Consider the following 20,529-nt stretch of genomic DNA (forward strand, 5'->3'; position numbering starts at 1 on the left):
TCAATATGGCTCTCGTCATGGCATGGGACTTTGATGGTTACAATAATTGATAATATGTTTCATAAAAATATTTGGAAGATTCCCAGAATTCATTAGTTCCATAACAGGGAGTATGCTTAAATGATACACTTTGTAAGTAGCTGAAAACAACACATATTTAGTACAGTTACCCGGGCAACGACATGACAGCGCGGGTAATCATGACTAAGCAAATATTACAAACCTCGACACAAAAAGCTCCTGCTAGTTCCTGGCATGTCGACAGTGTCTTTACGTGATAGACTAGAGTGATAGGTGGAGGTCAAGGTGGCACGCGCAGGCAGAGCGCCATAAATATGACGGGCTAATTTGCGATAATTCGGATGGACTGATGAATTGCCGTAAATATAAATATCTAAATAGATACATATACCTTGGGAGAGATGCTAGATGGGCAGAGAGACACAAAGCATTCACGTAGATTGATGACGGAAAACTAAAGAAACAGATGGAGTGCGAGCTAGGAGGTAACAACGCTGATGAGTAGATTACAGTGATGTATATGGATGGGTGGGTGAATGGATGGATGGATGGATGAGTGGGTGGGTGGATGGGTGATGAATGATGGGTGGATGGATGGATAGGTGGATGGATGAGTGAATGAATGGATAGATTGGTGGATGAATGAGTGGGTGGATGGATGGATGGATAGGTGGATGAATGAGTGGGTGGATGAGTGGGTGAATGGATGGATGGATGGATGAGTGGTGGATGGATGAGTGTATGAATGGATGGATTGGTGGATGGATTGGTAATGGGTGGATGAATGAGTGGGTGGATGATGGATGGATAGGTGGATGAATGAGTGGGTGGATGAGTGGGTGAATGGATGGATGGATGAGTGAATGGATGGATGGGTGAATGGATGGATCGATGGGTGTATGGATGGATCGATCGATAGCAGGTAGATAGGAATGGATAGATAGACAACAGTAATATCTGCAACATATATATTATCGAACGTCAGGCTCAGCTAGTGTCTTTGATGATAAAAAAAACTACGTTTATAATGAACACGCTTATAACGCGGTGACGGATATGACGAACTTTTGTACCGGCTACTTGCTGTATGTTTTAGTCTAGATGCGTATAACCAGAGACCATATACAACGAACTACGGCTATTACGAACTAAAACTAGAGTTCGATAAACCGTAGTTCTGTAACAGTTGATGTTGTTGTTGCTGTTGCTCGATCTTACTTGGATCTGTCTGGTCCAGACTCGATTATCTACAGACCGTTATCATCAAGCTGGAGTACCAGCAACTGCGGGTCTAAACAGCATGCGGCGAGAAAACTAGTTAAACCTATCTATTTCATAGTCGAAAACCCTGCCGGTAACAGAAAGCGGACACACATGTTACACACGAATGTCTCTATCTGTCCGAGAAATCGGTGTACAGGGAAGCAAATCAGAACTCACATACTGCAATTCTAAAACCCCGTCAATAACTTTATGATCAAGGATTGGTTCGCTATTACAATACTTGTCAATCGCGATCGTCTGTTGCAACAAGCTGGTGTGAACAACACGCCTCGTGACCTGCTATCAACACCGCCGGTTTGGCTGCGTGCGGCTCCTCGCACGGCCAGTTAAGTGGGTCAGTGTGTCAGTATTACAGTGTGTCAGTGTTACAGCTAGGAAGTACAATCAGCCTCGGGCCAAGCCTCGTTGCAGTACTTGTCGGCTAGCCTACGCGATAGACGTGCATCCGTGCATTGTGCTGGCCTAGTGTTTCAGCGACAGGGGACGTGGAACTCAGTCTCGCCGAGACACCCAAGGAAGACGGTCTAACATCACACTGGTAGAAACCAAGGGAACGCTTAACTGTTATATAATAGGACGGCAGTCGCTCAACTCCCATCAGCTGATCGTACGGCAACCTGTGGATTTCTCCGTTCGACAAACACGGATTTCTCGGCTCGTGACCAACAAACTTGTTCCCGTATAGGAGCTGGTCTGTTCTCCTGACTAAAAGACTTATCTTCTACATTTTTCAAGATTCGGTCTATAAATGCTACTCCCAGAAGAAAACCCGTTGCAAACTTTGCCCCTGTCTAACCAGTACGGTAAGTGTTTACACTATATTAACGGGGTCTGGTGATATATATTTCCATGTGCCGGGGTTTTCTTTTATATACATGTCAGTGTGGTTGATGTAATATTGTGCTGATTGATAGTATTCAGTTGTGCATTCTTACTTGACATGACATCTTGTTTCGTTGTGTCGGTGTCACGACTGGGTTAGCTTCGCCGGCTCCGAGCAGGCAACTGTTGTATTTTTTCAGGGTGTTTCGTGTTCCGTTTTAATTTACTTTGATATTCATATGTTTAAACTTGTTTGAATTCACAATTCATCTGATTTTCTACACATCTTCCAGTGTAAATAAAAATACTTTTTCAGAAACTCAGAAAAGGTTTGTGAGTTTTGTCACACATTGTTATATGGAATCTGGAGCCTTTCCATTCTCGTCTACTGTAATGAGTATCTGTGAGTGCTACCGAGCCTTTTATTTGACACTGCGGTGTCATGGCAATCGTTGTCACATTTCAATAATTTGTTTCATGAGTTATTGTCCAGCAATAATTTATTGTATCTGTGTTTATAGACTATTTCCTAGGAACATACGTCGGGAAAATTATCAATGTTTTAATCAAATCATTCACTTTTGAGTACTTAAAAACGAATAACATATCAAATGATAAATATGCCAAAGTATTGATCCTCTTAAAGTTTTAAAATAAAACAAGTTCATGTCAAATAATTATATTAGAAAAAACTGAAACAAATAAAAAATGTAATTTTGATAAAAAAAATTATAAAAATGAATTCCAAGACTGATATCAGTGATGCAGTTCACTGTTTAGTCCAGCATACAGCTAGACGACTTTGCACTATACCAAGGTAGGCCTGGGCTGGAATATATATTTATATGAACTACTCATTGGTGTGATATTCTTCATATTTTAAACATGGAATTATGTATTCATATACTGCTAGCAATTATCATACAGTTAAGGCGACGTGTTTAGTATTTCACATTATCAAGTTAAGTACACTGGACTTCATTCCATCCAGGTGATAGTCGGAGATCTGTCTGTATGCATAAGTAGTGTGACATATGTGGCCATCTGTACGGCTATTTAATCTTTATTGTTATTTGACTATAGATATGCAATTCATCTTTCATAAACCTATGTTTTATAATGTTGGGAACATGTCATGTAAACAGTTGGCTTCAACCAGCCAGCAGGTTCCGGTGTACAACGTTCAAGTACTGAACTATGTTCGAATTTCTGTAACCGATAAAAGAACATAATTTCAATATCCTGTCCTTTATCAGTATTTTTTATCTGGTCCACAATTAATATGAGAATTTGCACTATTAATAACAAACCACGAGCGACAGACGACGAAGGTAGTTTAACCAAACGTTGCCATTGAATGGTTTCCGTAGCTCTCTATAATAAATGTGCCATAGTGTTGAAAGCTTGTATTGTTTACGCGGTGAATACATCGAAAATGAATGTGATTGTGATCTTGGTCGTTTTTTAATTGGTCAGCGTTAGTACACTGTTAAAGCCTGTAGTTACGCTGGGTGACTCGTGAATCCGACTGGAAAACAGCTGTTGCAATTATATGTAAAATGTAGAATCTGACTTCAATGTGACGCATTGCCTCAATCAATACAAACTATCATGATACTGGGGGCAACATGTGTGGATGTTCTTTGGTGTTTCCGTAGTTCCATCCGTGAAGAAATGCTTTGTTTAGTGCAGCAATATTTGATGTGTTTATTGGTCTGTACAAAGAGATTCATTGCACAAAGAGATTCATCAATACTAAGTGGACATTAATCATTAATAAAAAATCTTCAGTTAGACCAAGCAAATGTATGAAAACATGCTGATATTGGACTAAAACCTACATGTTGTTGTTGTGCGGTGGTGCACAGTGATATTAGTTGTATATTGACATTGTTGATGATACCCCCCCTCTCTCTCTCTCTCTCTCTCTCTCTCTCTCTCTCTCTCTCTCTCTCTCTCTCTCTCTCTCTCTCTCTCTCTCTCTCTCTCTCTCTCTCTCTCTCTCTCTCTCTCTCTCTCTCTCTCTCTCTCTCTCTCTCTCTCTCTCTCTCTCTCTCTCTCTCTCCCTCCCATATGCTCCTTTCGTTCACATGTACATGTGTCACACATGTTCAATGACCAGGAAGTGGTGAGATCTGAGGTTTGGGTTTAATTAGATGAAGGATATCGTGCCTATATATATATTGTTGCTGGCCTTTGAAGAATGATATACTCCAAGAATACAAGAATGACATTAATACCCGTGTCCCTCTTTTTAATACCGGAAATCCATCAAATGTGTTGTTTTTCTGTTTTTCATCTTACAGAGCTCATTCCAATTCCAATGGCGCTTGTCCACGCACCTCAATATAAAACCACTGCTTGACTCCCGCTTCACTGTGCTCCATTTTCCTTTCAACAATACATGTAAAGACATTGTATTCGGTGAAACAGCAGAGTATATCTTGCAAGAAGTTTTGTGTAAGTCAGCCCGCCAAGGTGTGTAGAGCATAAGGGTAGCGGATGGCCGGAGGTTCGACAGCCTAGCTGGCAGTAAAGGGGTGGGGTGGGGTGAAGTGGGGTGGGGATCAGGGACTGGCAGATCAGTTGTAATAATGTGTCTGTATATGGTACCCTAAACCTCGGTGGTAGAACAGAGGGCACAACAGACGCTGAAAATAGCAACATCTCTCTCTCGCTCTCTCTCTCTCTCTCTCTCTCTCTCTCTCTCTCTCTCTCTCTCTCTCTCTCTCTCTCTCTCTCTCTCTCTCTCTCTCTCTCTCTCTCTCTCTCTCTCTCTCTCTCTCTCTCTCTCTCTCTCTCTCTCTCTCTCTCTCTCTCTCTCTCTCTCTCTCTCTCTCTCCCATGAAGTTACACTCCACTTCACATTGGGGGCTGTTAATTTACAATTTATACATATACAACCCTCGGCTGCCAATTCAGATTTTTTTCTGGATGACTATTATGGATAAGACTCTGGTTGCTGCGTCCATGTAACGCCGGTCCTGCGTTTTATAGCACGCACAAAGAATGCCTTTCACTTGACCCAGTCCACATATCCCGATAAGCTATATTCGCATAACTATGTAACACATATTCTTCATAACTTGTATGCCTGAACTGTGTGACAGGTACAGCTGTGTCTATTTATGTCCTTTTTCCATTGAAATTGTTTGCATTAAAGTTCCAAGCTGCTTATATATGCAAATTTTAGATACTTATATGCACTTTATTAACGATTATTATAATTTTGCTGGACTGTTGATGTTCAGAGACAGCTGTCTATGCAGCAATATTTGGTTTGCACTGGTAACGTTTTGATGTGGAAGTACAGACAATTACGAGGTTTGGGGATGATTTTCTTCAACCATTCAATGAATATATTTGCAGTGCATCTCGACTTGTTTCTCAATCCTTGAGGCAACAATTTATATTGCCAGCAATTGTCCAGATTCCATAGCAATGTCCGTGATAATGTGGAACATTGTATACAACACTTGTTTGCCCGTCAATCTTGCGACAAAAGAAATGTTTAACTTTTATGTAGATTGAACAATTTTTTAAGGAAACGTTAATTTCAGTTTACCATGTATTTTTCATGTGGCAACATTATTATTTTACAGATTAACATAATGCAGCAGAGATGAGATTTTTTTTGTTATTAGTATTAATATTGACCTGAGATATGTTTAATTCAAAGGGCTAGGATGAACAGAAAACCGTTTTTACTGTAAATTCGTATCAATGCGACTGTGGCGTTTATGATTAAATAGCCCTAATTCTGTTGTGAGCATGAGAGAGTTGTCTCCACACGTTCATCATATGCCTCTTCAATGTATATTATTATTATTATTATTATTATTATTATTGTTATTAGTATTATTATCATGTACAGACGGTGAATCACGAAAAACATTTGTAGTCATTGTGGTATCTCCATATATTAATAACTTCAGATACACAAGGTGTATCCATACCACGTGTTCCTAAGTCTGAATGAATTGAATGAATCATTGTAGGATTATTTCTGAAATGCACCATTTGGATTTTGTTAGAATACTGAAATACTGGTTCATTGAGAGCTATGGTGGAAGGAAGGAATACTAAGAGAAACACCTGTGTTTGCTTTGACTTGCTTGGAAAAATATATTTCCAATGTGTGATAAGGTTGAATTTGAATTTAAAAAATACTTTTTAGATTGTTGGATTGTCACGAGGCGATTGTTTAATTATTAGTTACACGTGACTGAAAAAATAGGGATCTCAGAGAAACAGTTTTTGTCATGCAGTTGATGTTCAGTCCCTATGAAAATGTTCTTGTTACGATGTCGTGAACAGTGTGATACCAAGAACGACATTATACTGATCCTTTATTCTTATACTTGCTATCACTCTAGGGGGAAATCAACACTGACCTCTATAGTCATCTCTAATCTCAATCTCATCGCATCAGCCCTCATTTGCGACTCGCTTCACTTCAAAGGTTATCATTTGTTAACTTGGTTATTTCATCATATTTAACACGAGGATGTGGATACAACCATCATCAACATAGGACAAATGCGACTAAGATTCATATAAGTGAGTAAACTATTTACAAAACGTATGGAGTTTATAAAACACGTTTTCATCAGATAAACTAACGGAAGGGTACTATTCGTTGGACAACTCTCAATTTTCTATTTATCTTGATTCCCTTTGTTCATCAGGTTACAGTTCTCACAAAATGCCATGTGTCTGATAGGATAAGGTTATTATTATGACTAAGAAGATGATCATGGAAAATCAATGAGCATACAGAAAAAAACGTTCCCTAAAAAATACTTTATAAAGCATAAACTCTGTAGTAAATGCACTGCAACATGACGGTTCAGTATAAAAAAGGTATACGCATTTTCACTCGTTTAATGAACTTGGTTTCTGTTTACTTGACTTATTGGTCAGATTGAAGTGTGTTTATCTTGTATAATGCTAACTAGTTCGGTATTAAACAAAAGTTCAACTTGTTTAAAGCAAATGCGGTCTTTAAGTGAAATAACTGTTTTCGACTGCTTGAAGTCTTCAATACTGCTCGGAGGATCTGAAAAAGAAATCTGATTTTAAGACCACAAACGCACATCATATTAAATATTCTACACAAGAACATCCAACTGATCTGTGAAAAGGCCATTAAAGTTGTAAAACGATATCATGGTTTCGAATCATCGTGAAGAGATGTGATCAGTTATCTTTGCAATAAACAAGCTAGTGGTGATTAGCCAGAAAATATGAGGTTGATCCACAGTAGGAATCGCTTATGACAAGATCTTAATAGTTTTGTTTACTTTGGAAACAATTACAGAAAATGTAACATTAGAAAACCTCCTTCTTCTATCTGGAATTTTGATTTAACAAAGGTAATGTAACATGACCTTCAGAGAGAACAAACATACGGATATCCTAAAAACTAATGATTAATGGTTCCGTTACATGAGTAGCGTGTACAGGAATAGGAAGTTGTGTACTAAAATTCCGGACCTGGAAATTCAGCTAGCTTTTGTTTTTATCATTTCCTTTAAATTTTCTATATTTAACATAACCGCTTAATGTTCGTCCTTAATGCATGTCTGTTTAAGCCACCATTGCATGTTTGATAATGAAGACTGTTATGTTGTCCCTAGCCTTGCTACAAGACTGTACTGAGTGCTAAACCCATGCAATTATAGTAATTCTATCCTTTAAGGATGCAAGTCTAGATAAGCGGACACCCCAGTCAGTAATTTATATATATATTTTATAAATTATCATTTAAACTAATAGTTATTACCTTGGAGGCTTGAGCAAGTCTATGTTGTCTAAAATGTACAGTTATCATGAAAAATAAGAATTTGCATACAGCTTGTTCAGTGTACGCATGGTTTTGACAGCATTCTGTGCCGAATGATTTATGTATTAAGGCTTTGTTCAGATGGTACAGAAATCAATAACCCATACCACATTGTATGTAATAGGTGGTGTCTATTGCAGAGCGTTAAGATTCAAATGAACATTGTTTTGTTTGAGTAATTTCTTTAACATGTTACGAATGCTTTAATGTTTCCAACCTTCTATTTCGAAATGCAACACACAATAAATGATGTTTTGAACAGAATATGCCTCCATCTGTGAAGGCACTACATCTCACGCTCTGACAATAACGGTAAAACTCTATTGACAATTTATTAAACGACACTTTGAAATGTTTAATGTGTTAATACGAATTTGTTTCAGTGGTGTTATCAGATTGTTGTATTGGCGTGTAATGATAACGTGGGGACCTTGTACATATTCAGCATTCTCTCCAGAGTAGTTTTCTTGCGATCATAGTTAATTACATATGTTACTCTCACGCTGTCACGTCGTCCCCAATATACATACCTTCATGTAATACCTACTCAGTGATGTGTGAAATATATCATAGGCTGATCTGTATAGCACTGTATGTAAAGACGTAGTAACAGCCGAGGTCGCTTCGTCCCGCGGTGCGTGAATTCCGAACTGGAGGGTCTGTAATAGCTAAATATAGATTTGTTCTAGTTTCAGGCTAGGCCCAGTAGATCAGTAGGTCACCTGCGATCTGTTGCCAAGGTCGTGGCAAGTTGCCCACAACTTTAATCATTATGACCTAAAATGAATTTGGCTGTATGCTTCGAACAGTGTAGAAGAGTACTCTTTGAAAGGTTTTTGGTTGAAAGACTTTTGCTGCACGTTTCGACAAAAGACGCAATCGACTTGGTGAAATTAAAACGTAGATCGGAGCAAGCTTTCATGTGTACGGTTCCATCGCCCTCTTTCAAGGCTGTACATGCTATAGACTTCACAGGGATGCACGAACCGTTACACATAAATGGCTCGGCACCATTGAAGTGTTTTCATATGATGCTCAACCAGCCATGTGGTGAGCATTGAACATCTAGATAGATCCAGCTGACGCTGTTATCTTGTTCATCAGCCTACACCGTGATCAATCCTGGAAACGCATGGGCACTACGTGAGACCGAAATGTCGCCAACATGTAAACTTCGATCCCACAAATTCTGGTCAATACTGCGCGTTGCTATGTATTTTCATGTCTCAGCTCAGGACTATGACCCAGTCCTCGTCCCACGGGTTGCTGTCTTATCATCAATTCCATTTTGTGTGTATCAAATAAAAAAAATAAAATTTACTTTTACTATGTCAAAACTAATATCTGAAAGGGAGAAGTACATAATATGATGGAAGTCCTACCCCAATATATGACCAGATCAGAAGCTATGCCTTTTGTTAAAGTTTATGATAAGCCCGGTTGCCAGGGCAGAATTTCAAAGAGGAACGCGTGTCTCCCATACAAATGGAGATATTTATATCCTCAAGGTGCGCAGGTTATGAGGCAAGGTCAAATTACATTCAAACGGGACACAAAAGTTATAATAATACATATGGAAGTGTCAATGCAATATATTCACGAAGTAGTGTGTCATTCCAGCCAGTCTGCACGGGGAAAGATAAAGGAATCATGCAGCATGTGACATTCTTCTTGGGTTTTCATTTGCTTCTTGGAAACACATTTTCTTTGTTTACAGCGCTAGGTGTCGTACATAACGTGGTAAAGTACGATTTGTGGAACCTTGAGGTTAGAGTTCGTTTGTCACGTGACCTGGTTCAGCGTCCTTGTAAAGGTAGTTTTTAAGTACATCACTACCGTGGGATGTTGCGGGTACATTTTTGTCATGTTTGAAAGATGTTGGGAAATGTGACCTCTAGTACAATAATAAAACGAAAGATGACCCTTGTACTAATTTACACACATGTGAAACGACTGCTCCCGTGATGTGTAGAGATAATACAATGTAAACAGATGTTACAGTCATTGTTTAACACGAAACACTTGTCAATGAACACAACATTTTTATTTTCATCATTCAATGGAACGAGAAATACACCTCATTATTACACACAGAATAAGTGTTAGTGACGGGAATATTGTCTTACAGATTGAATGGAAGTGCCATTCCTTTCAACAATTAAACCTTGACTCTTGAAAGGCTCAGCTCAGACTTGAATCAGACAGCCACGCACTTTTTCACACAATAATTAACGTTCAACAACTCGGTTAGAATTTCGCAACATCCCTGGTGCTAATAGGTGGGTCTCGGCATTTACCGCAAAATCACGTGTAGGCAACGACCTTCCCCTTCGAATTGCTCATTAACGGACGCTAGATCTGGGGCAGACTGATCTTGATTGTGGATCGATATCTCTACGGACTGACCTAGTTTGTGCTGGGATAGTGGTACTGATGTCTTGTTGATATCGATTTGTGCTGCAGGCGATTTATCTAACGCTGATAAGGTAGAAGACCAGTCTAATACCCTAAAAAAACGAGGTTACATCGTACAAAAAAAATGGCTCGTCTTGGAAAATCTTTCTTGAATTGAGAGATGGCTGTAGCAGCTTTTCGTTGTGATCGTTAGATGAGAAGTGACATATGTTTAATCCTTTGTATAGAATAATACTGCCAATAAAGAATATGTGAGTGAGTGGGCTGGATGTTGCGCCACTTTCAGCAATATTCATATCAGTCACCACCGGCAATTGGCTTTTCACACTGTAACCATGTGGCAGATCGAACTCTTTGGCGTGATTAATGATCCACGTGAGATTGTGATGTATAAAATACTACAGCTGTATTGATCAGCTTGCACGCACACACCTCTGGAGTGTTTCCTGATATTGTTCACGGTTATGAATAATTAAAAATTACTTGTCTATATGACAGACGCCCGTAGAATAGTATGTCATAAAGGTGACTGGTATACACATGGAATAACTTACGGTTCTTAAACTAAGGATTAATCTCTGAAACTATATGTTGATGGAAAGAAGTAATTATTTATTTAGATTTGATATTAAGACTGAAAAGGAGCCTCAGCGAGGAGGTGGATTGTGAACCGAAGGGTAATCTAGGCTTCATTAAGGGATATGAACACAGACAGGGCTGAGCGGAAGAAAAATACGGTTGCGAAACTGTGAGAAGGACTATACGCTTCTTTATGCGGAATTGAAATTCATTGTATAAAACTGCGTTAAAGTAAAGCGTTCAGTCACATTTCGGACACGTTTTTAAATTTGTTGCAATTTAAACAAACGATAAGACTCACGGGACTGTTTGTATATTTTTCATCACACGGAATTTTGTGTGAAAGGGCAAGGGCAGGTTGATGGGCTGCGATATGATGTGCCCCAACCAATGATGCTAGGTAATATCTGGTGCTTCACGTTACCATCGCTAGTGTGTATACACCATCAAACACAGCATCTGGCATACATGGGAGGTAGAGAAGAGCACGATGCTGGTCTGTCTTATGTACGTATTGTGCCTCGCCTACGGACTCTGAATAATGCATAGCTTCAGTGTTGTATGTCAAGGCCATCGTGCAGCTTCACAACAGAAACCCGATAAGCTGCGGTCGAGCTAATGGTTTAACCGTACACATACAGTCCAACCAACTGCTGCTGACCTAGTGATCTCTCATCACCGTCTTCTTGATTTGACCAGGGGATTCTGGCTTGACCCGAGAATTTGCTTCAGGTCATTGACTCAACTAAAAGAATCGGGTTAAAATATTCCGATAATAATGGTAATACCTATATGGTATGCTTATGAGGATAAGTACCATGAACTACACATGAGGAATCATTTAGGCTTAATGCTGAACAATGGTCCCTTTTGCTTGTTCCTAATTATCATTATTATTTATGATGATTATGATGATGATGATGATGATATCGAGACACGTTCACAGAATCAGTGTTAGACTTTTGAGGCACTATTCTTGAGAATGTTACAGTCGTCGTATTTGCACAATCTAGGTTGTCTGGACGAGGTACATGATATATCGCATATACACTGATATCAGAGCAGAATATTTTTCAGGTCAGCTGTTGTTTTGTTCAGCTTCATGTCATAACGCTATAATGTTTTTGCTCAAAATCAACCAAACAGATGTTGAACATCATCAAGTCATGTTTGCTCCTAAACATGACTGTTTATTCGATTTCATTAAAACAACGTGAAGAAAAAACACATTACATTGCTGATGTATGTTCTAAATTTTGTTCAGAAGCGAAAGGTCGCTAAAATACATAAAAATATCGCACAATGCTCTCGGTTTGCGAAAATGTGCACAATAGAAAATATGTAGATGCACTGCGTGTATATTAAATGTATTTTTTAAATCTTCATACATAGTTCGTTTTGTTCATGACTTTACTGTACTGAGTTTGTACAATCTAAAAATATTTAGTATTGTATTCCATGAATTTCTTAAAGAAGAAAGAATTTTAATATTAAACGCCTAACACGTGTCAATGCTTGCTCTACTGTTTTTCATTTCCCGAAATATATAGTTCTGAGGTTGAAAAATAAGCATCCCTTCACAGCCGTATCAGAGCAGTTATTTGCATGTTATGAAGACATTCATAATAAATGCCCACTCATGCCCAAAAATGTCATTTTTCAAATGGTATGCACTTACAACTAGATTCGGATGTATAGAGTAAACGTTTTTTTCTTTCAGACGCGATATATTAGACTAACGCTTAGTCCCTAAATATATATAATTTTTATAGGAACAAATATACCCATTTAAATTGAAAAGGAGCCCCAGTGAGTTGGTAGCCCTGAACCTGAGGAAATTTAGGGCTTTATCATTGCAGGGAGGGCTAGGCATTAGGGAAAATAATGTGGTTCAGGGACTGTGAGACAGACAAGCGATGTATCTATGCTGACTGTATTAAATATGCATTTGCAGTGTAGAAAAACCTGAAATCTCAATCCATTCTCAACAGACTTTCCTTGTTTTTCAGATTTCCTTGCGGAACTGTACGACAGTTATTATGCTTATTCCGCGTGCTTGATGCCCCCCAATATGTGTGTTGAGGCCTACAGCACCACAATGACAGAGGGTAAGCACAACATCATGCCTTATGACGACTCCCTGCCATATGGATCTTCATTTCACAGGCAACTCGTAATGTCGTCTCCTTTACCTAGAGAGCACCCATCCAGAAGCCCCAGTGTCTCTTCAGACGGAGGAAAGGTGAGTTGTCCCCCTTTAAACTTGCTCTACCGGAGTTATCCCTCTTTTGGTGTATTGTAAATGTCATCGCAGACCTCTTAAAGCGTATTTTACAGTAAAGCATTATTTACCAATCTGGGTGGCTTGTGGTCCTTGTTTCTCATCATAACTGTTGTTAATTTCGATAACAAAGCAGATCTATAAGAAATGTCGTAAAAATGTCACGTTTAAGAAATTATTGGATTATGACTACACGTGTCAGTGCTATTCACAGTGTAAGGCTTGATGGCTTTGAAATGTCACATTAGGAAATTAAGTGTTATGTATGTCATGTCAAACTTAATCCACTTGCCACATTTTGTCAGGATCGCACATTTCAATATACTCCTTCATAGCATTATATATTCCATCGGAAAATACAACTGAACTCAAGTGATTTACATAAGACTATAAAATGAATGTCAGAGAAATTAGTGCGACACTGAAGAGCATGATGTGCCAGCAAGGAGACGATATCGAATACAATGACACATCTTTGTATTGTGTTTAGGTTTCAGGTCAGACGGAAGTAGCTGTTGTGTTTAAATTTTGATATGAAAGGATGTGATTCAAACACGTTGCTCTATTTCCCTGTAGGTGAAACCTCAATACACAGCGGAACTGGATGTCCTCTGTCGGATTTGTGGAGACCGAGCATCAGGCTTTCATTATGGCGTGCATTCGTGCGAAGGGTGCAAGGTACGTAGTTTGCAATGACGTCATCATTGACGTCATCAATACTTGGTTACTACCTTGAATACAGGGGATTTTAACAAATGTTTATTGAGTTACTAGTAACTGATTGTATTTCTGAAGTGTGTGTTGGTCAATATATGATTCATTTGAATAAGTATAAATGCTTTTAAAATAGATTTTCTAAGAACTGGAGGCATATGTTTAAGCTGTATTAGATAGGAGAAAACATGTTTAGATATTATATATTTATCTTGCAGGGGTTCTTCCGGCGTACGTTAAAAAAACAACTGACATATCGACCTTGCCAGATGGGATCGCAATGCAAAATAGATCAGAACTCACGAAACAAGTGCCAGTACTGTCGCTACCAACGATGCCTCAACGCGGGCATGTCACAAGATGGTATGTATATCGGATAATCAGCATCAGCTACTTTCCATCCTTCTGAAACTAGTGTGTCTCTCTCTCACACACACACACACACACACACACACACACACACAACACAACGCTCACACATTATACAAACATGCACGATACTTGTGCATGATACAAGTACACACACTATGTGGTCACAGTAATTATCATCCTGTTGATGATAAAGGGTCGCTGAAAGAGTTTTATGAATACTCATGTAAGTGTAATGTGTTCATGTTCAGATGCAAAACAACATAAACGTATAAATATTTATATAATGTCATTACGTTTCAATTTGAGGGATCGTTACAGGGACAACAAACTGAACTGACAAAAAGCAAGAGCGTTTGTCTGCACCGAAACATTAATGCAACGATTCCAACTCCTTCAGCAATGAGCAAAAACATCGCGATGCTTAAACCTTCCAAAAACACCAATTTTCTCCGTTCTGTATATTATTGAATGAAATATAGAGCAAGAAATCATTCTTAACGTCTCAGATCTGCAAGCATTTCCAAAACAAAATGTGGACATAAATTCTTGGACCAGGTGCACTATTTTGTTTTTGTGTTTTTTCTAGCTGTTCGGTTTGGACGTATGCCGAAGGCCGAGCGAGAGAAACTGGTGGCTGACAAGGAGGTTCTATGTAATACCGACGGGAAACGAATAGTGGAGCTGCGATCTCTGTCTGACCTCATTACAGCTGCTTTCAGAGAGATCTTTAATGACACCATATTTTTCAAAAGGGAACACAGTCAACCATGTACCTCCTTACATCTGGATGCTCATGTAGGTTATAGTTTTATAAATCATTAATTTAATATCAATATTGAATCAATTTCCCTTGAAATATTATTGTGTGTGTGTCAGTGTTACCTATGCTTGTAGATGGTACCAATAAAAGGATGCAGACTTTGCATATGAGCCTATTAAAAAAATGGTCTTAAATGACAGAATTCTTTCCTGGTATAATAATTTACATAGTTGTATATGTTGACATGCAATATAATTATTATGTTCAAATGTATGGATATATATATATATTTTGACATCATATTTCGTAATAAAATGATTGTCATATTCACTTGAATGAAAGCACTTACTTAGGTTGAGGAGGTGGTTGCATAATGTACACGGTTCCTCAAGAACACCTATATGAAACATATAATAGCGACGCCAAGATCACCGAAACTTCGATATTGTATTCCAGATGATGGACACAGAAGATCAGCAAACTATTATGGATGGCATGAGCTCCGAGGAGTTCCATGACAGACAGATATTCGGCTTGTATCAGGAACTGATCCTACCTGTGATGGAGGCGAGTGTGAAGTTCGCCAAGAAGCTGCCAGGGTTCACCAACATCCCCATGCATGATCAGATCAACCTGATGAAGCGAAATGGCTTTATGGTGGTCCAGGTCGCGGTAAGTTTTAAATTTGACTTTAATGTTTCGAATTTGAGGGCCCTTATCTAAACTATTTCTCTTATTTCGATTCGTTTCTAAATATATGACGATTGTTGTACTGTTTGGATATATTTTGTTTTCTAAACATGTCCTGAAGTTCAATTTAGCTGATGTAGATTAACGTTATGTGAGTTTCTAGTGCCATTATCGTTAGTCCCACACAGCTGCAGTATTTAGCTTAACTATCATCATTATTCATGTTAATCATATTTATATGCCAAAAGGTCGAATTGTTGGAATACTGATTGGGTAGGTTAACTGTGTACTGATGCAAAATGTAATATTTTCATTCAGACACTTTTTAAAATATTAACGACAGTCATTGTATTCACGTTGGCACGTTGTTGATTTTATGTAATATTGCCCTTTCTATTCTAAATAGAAATGTTTGTCTTTGTTGCAGTTGCATTCAATTATAGACAGAGAATTCATCAATTTTTTCACCCAGCGAGGAGCCTTGCGTCTTAGTCGGATGTCCCCCATGTTGTGCGATGAGATTAAGTCACTTTTAGAGAGGACAATTCAATGTGCAGACAGAATCAACTCCATGCAGCTTCAAACGGCGGAGCTTGCACTCTTCTGTGCTGTACTTTTAACTCAAGGTAGGCATCGCTTATTGAGTAAATAATTTGAATCCTTCGAGGAAAAACAGACTAAGATATCATATCGAGATAGCCAGATTTTTAGAAGGTTTAAATTGGTGGCTAAATGTGGAAATACGTGTCTTCGAAATATCCAGAGATAATGGAATATGATGGAAATTGGTGTGCATTCCTCGAAAAAAATCTGTACAAAAAACTCGAGATTTTGGAGATATGAGTTATTTCAACTGAACTCGATATACGTTTGGAGACATGCATTATGATTGAAAACTTCGCCAGCATAATGAAAGATATCGTTTCGAGACACCGCAAATAGAAGGTAACTGTTCCGTAACAAGATGATGTAGGGGTTTGAGATGGGCTGGATTTTGTTGCATGTCTACAGCAACTATTTGTGAATTGTGATACTGTATTATATGAAATATTCAATTGTCAGTACCTACTTTTCCATACCTACATATATTCTACTGAAAGCCAAGACGCTGTCTATTAACAGTATTTTTTATTTATGATATTTGCGTGAAACATTTCCATGTGCGAATGCATTTGTTGATTATAGTGCTTTGTGGAATAATAAATGAAATCTTAAGACATGACACTTCTAAAAGGACGCTCCACTGTCCGGGTGATTTAATGACATAGACGTTTATTCATGTAATAAATGTGACGTTAGTGACAGTTAATTTATTAATTTATTATCCAGACATTCTGTTAATCCGGGGTTTTTGTTTACTTGAAATATTCCCCATCCGGGTCATCGGGGCCGTTTGATCCAACTTTTCACACTAACCAAAATGGAAGGACAATTAATGAAACTAATCACGTGACGTTTTGTTTTCAGAATCTCCCAATCTGTTGAACCCTTCCTTGGTTGAGGACTTGCAAGCTGATCTTATAGAAGCCCTACGGATAGCCCTTAAACACAACCATCCGAAACAGACTGTTCTACTGCCCAAACTGTTGGTCCTTATCTCAGATCTAATTCAAATTGTGGAAGAATTTCGAGATCATCTCAAGAAAGGACTATACGACAAATCCGGTGACTATTCAAATGTTAAACCTTTACTTCGAGAAATATTCGACTTAAGTTGAATGTGTCCATTTACCGAACAATCAGTTGTCCAAGAGCCTCTGACATAATTCTCTTTGTGTCCGCATGTTCAAATAGTAGTTCTGCAGGTGTTCTGCTATGAGACATTTTTGTCAAGGTAGAAATATGATCTTGTACTGGGCGTCTTACCTGACTTCTATTGAATTATGGTATCATTAAAATGTTTGAAGTATGGTATCATTGAAATGGTTGGTAATAGGTATTAATCTGTTAGTCACGCATGTGTTCATTGAGCTTTACGGCAATACAGTGAACACCATTCGCCCTGTAGTTTATGATCCGAGGTTAATATAAATTTTATGACATAAATATCCCCGTAATTGTTAACTGAAAACCTACGTAATCCCACGACTGCCTATAGAGAGTGGGTTGCTGGATATGGGATGAGATTTGGTTATCATATGCACTGTAGGTAACCTGTTACGCTGCCATTAACAATCACGTTTAAATGGGAATAAGGTTTATATTATCTTCGTGGCAAAATTCTCTGCACGTACATTTTACGATGGCCTATTTTATACGGATAGGCATGTATAAGAACCACGTTCGAGGTTTAAGTATTTATAAAACAGGAATGAGGTATAAGGAGATGAGAATTACCCGGTGTCTCGCAGATGGTCAAAAACAGCTTTAGGTGTTTTAGAGTTAGATACTACTAGCAGGTTTGTACATGTAGACTACAATTAAGCGCCCGTGGTCATCAATAACACGTTTGTTCATATTGTCAAGCTGTATGCAGCAGTTTGAAAGGTTTTCAGAATGTAATTATGTATTTTATCATTGTACAAGTTCAAAGCATAATATTGTCCCATTTCACAGAAGTCATCACAGCTCAAATTGTTATGAATTACAGTATTTATTTTTTCAAAATATATTTATGTATTTTAACTGTAATCGTAAATGTGTCCAATATAATTGACTTTTGTATGAGAACTATTATTAACAGTTGATTGGCAAAAGCAGTCAGTAACAACTAGTGGTTCGTACCATTGTTAGTGCCTCCACGGGAGTTGAAAATACATTTGCTAGAGGAGACAAATCATTTCTTGTGTTTGAGAAAAAACGGGAAATGGCAGCTACAGAGGAAGAACTATAACCATTCGGACTCATAATGAAAACATATATATTTATTCTAAAATCACGATATATGTTCATTTTGATGCTCAATTTGTACAAAAGCAATGTCACAGTACTAGAAATCCGTGTAGCTCATTGTATAGTCTAGTGTTCTACATATCACCCATGTTATGTGCCCGAACGTCTAACAGAGAGCAATATGTTAAAACGTCCTATTGTTTATATATCATGTTCATCTATATACAAAATGTAGAATATTCTACAGAACTGCTTTACTCATAAGATCGTTATTCTGTTGTTGAACTGTGCAATTTGAAGCAAAATTATATGTTGTTTGTGCCATATACGTCATGAGACCTGTACAGCGACACCCTGTTTGTCAGGACCCTTCACTTTCCGGACGACTTCTCTCCGTAGCATCTATGTATGTGCAAAATACATTTATCATAAACAATGATTCAGAAATTCGGACATGTGTTAATACGGAACGAAGGCATCTAGATTAACGACATTCAGGGGTTACACGTGTCCACTGTTACAAATACCCAGAACTGCATATTTTGTTTGGACTTGCGAACTTAAGGTAAGGATTCATTTGTCAGATTTTCTAGCTTAGGATTCTATAACGTCCCCGTTGTTATTGTCATTATACAGTCATATTTGGTTTGGCTAGGACAAGACTAAGAAACGACACATAATGTGGCCTAAATATTACTATGCTTAAATACATCAGACTAATGTTTTATACATAGTCTTTACGAATGATATTCCAACACTATTACATTTGTTTAACTACGATTTTATTATCATTTTTTATCTTGGATGGAAATAGGGACAAAAGTTTTTTTTACAAGTTTGGTTAAAATGTCATATGTCTTAGAGATAAACACAGTATATTTGAGATGCCAGATAACTTTGATGCTCTGGTTACAACTGAAGAGAAATATGAAAAGGTGAACGAAGAAATCTTTTACGAAAGACTGCTAAGATTATATACGTACGAAAATTTATAAATTTATTCTACATTATCTGTAGCTGGTGGTATTTCTAGTAATTAAAACATGCTTAGGACAACCAAGATGTCTATTTTTAACCAGAAAATCATGTAATGAATCAATGTTCTGTCTAAAAAAAACCCGGCTATGACGCCATTTTCACCTCGATGTCTGTCCTTCTGCCTTGGTTGCCCATCGAGGTTGGGTGTCTCGAGGGGGTAGGGAAGGATAGTTAGTGTGGGCTAGCCCTCACAGGTGGCAATATCACCGCCCCAATGTCATTACTTAAGTAACCACTTTTTCCGTTTTAGCCATTTGAACTTCGAGAAAATATTAAACACATAATTATAGGAACTTTAATATTTGGTGCGTTTTGCCATCGATTTGGGGCATATTTTGATGATAGCGAAAGGAGAATGGTTTGTCGGTTTTGAAATACTCATTTCATTTCTTACCGAATATGTAAACGAAACCTGTCACTGTGTGCTTCACCAGCGCGAAGTTTCTAGCGGATGTGTGCCCGGTGAACTTGTTGAACTCTGTGTCTGAGTGTTCAACAATCTCTATTTCATGTGCATTGTGATAATTAATAACATACCAGTTGTACATATTATATATTTTTTCTCATGTGTCATAGCTAGTATTTCGTTTTCTTGAGATTCTGGCAGTAGCCACATGCCAGTTTCTCCACTGCATCACCATGAAAGTGCTAACTGATTATTTATATTAACAAAGTGCTACAGTATGATCGCCATCATACATATTGTGATATCCTATATATTTAATTAGGACATATTATTTTTTGAAGTTACAGACAAATAATCCAAATTTATTAGATAGGTTTATAGAAAAGGAAGCTTTTAGTTACCATCACAGCCTTAATCTCTATTGGTGGCGTCGGCTATGGACTAGATTAGTTCTTCTGGAGTTGAAGTAT

At 38.0% G+C, this 20,529-nt stretch overlaps 1 protein-coding gene across 1 annotated transcript; it reads left to right on the forward strand.

Moving 5' to 3' along the window:
- Positions 1 to 1,732: 1,732 nt before the first annotated feature.
- Positions 1,733 to 19,983, forward strand: LOC124253970 (peroxisome proliferator-activated receptor delta-like). Its single transcript, XM_046687824.1, has 8 exons — positions 1,733 to 2,108; positions 12,976 to 13,208; positions 13,824 to 13,925; positions 14,180 to 14,324; positions 14,920 to 15,128; positions 15,550 to 15,765; positions 16,211 to 16,409; positions 17,251 to 19,983. Exons 1-8 carry the CDS (start codon positions 2,054 to 2,056, stop codon positions 17,499 to 17,501), a joined length of 1,410 nt encoding a protein of 469 aa, XP_046543780.1. The 5' UTR covers positions 1,733 to 2,053; the 3' UTR covers positions 17,502 to 19,983.
- The last annotated feature ends 546 nt before the right edge of the window (positions 19,984 to 20,529 follow it).

This window comes from Haliotis rubra, unplaced genomic scaffold (assembly GCF_003918875.1).
Source record: "Haliotis rubra isolate DU_JTF1 unplaced genomic scaffold, ASM391887v1 Scf56, whole genome shotgun sequence".
Classification (NCBI taxonomy): domain Eukaryota; kingdom Metazoa; phylum Mollusca; class Gastropoda; order Lepetellida; family Haliotidae; genus Haliotis; species Haliotis rubra.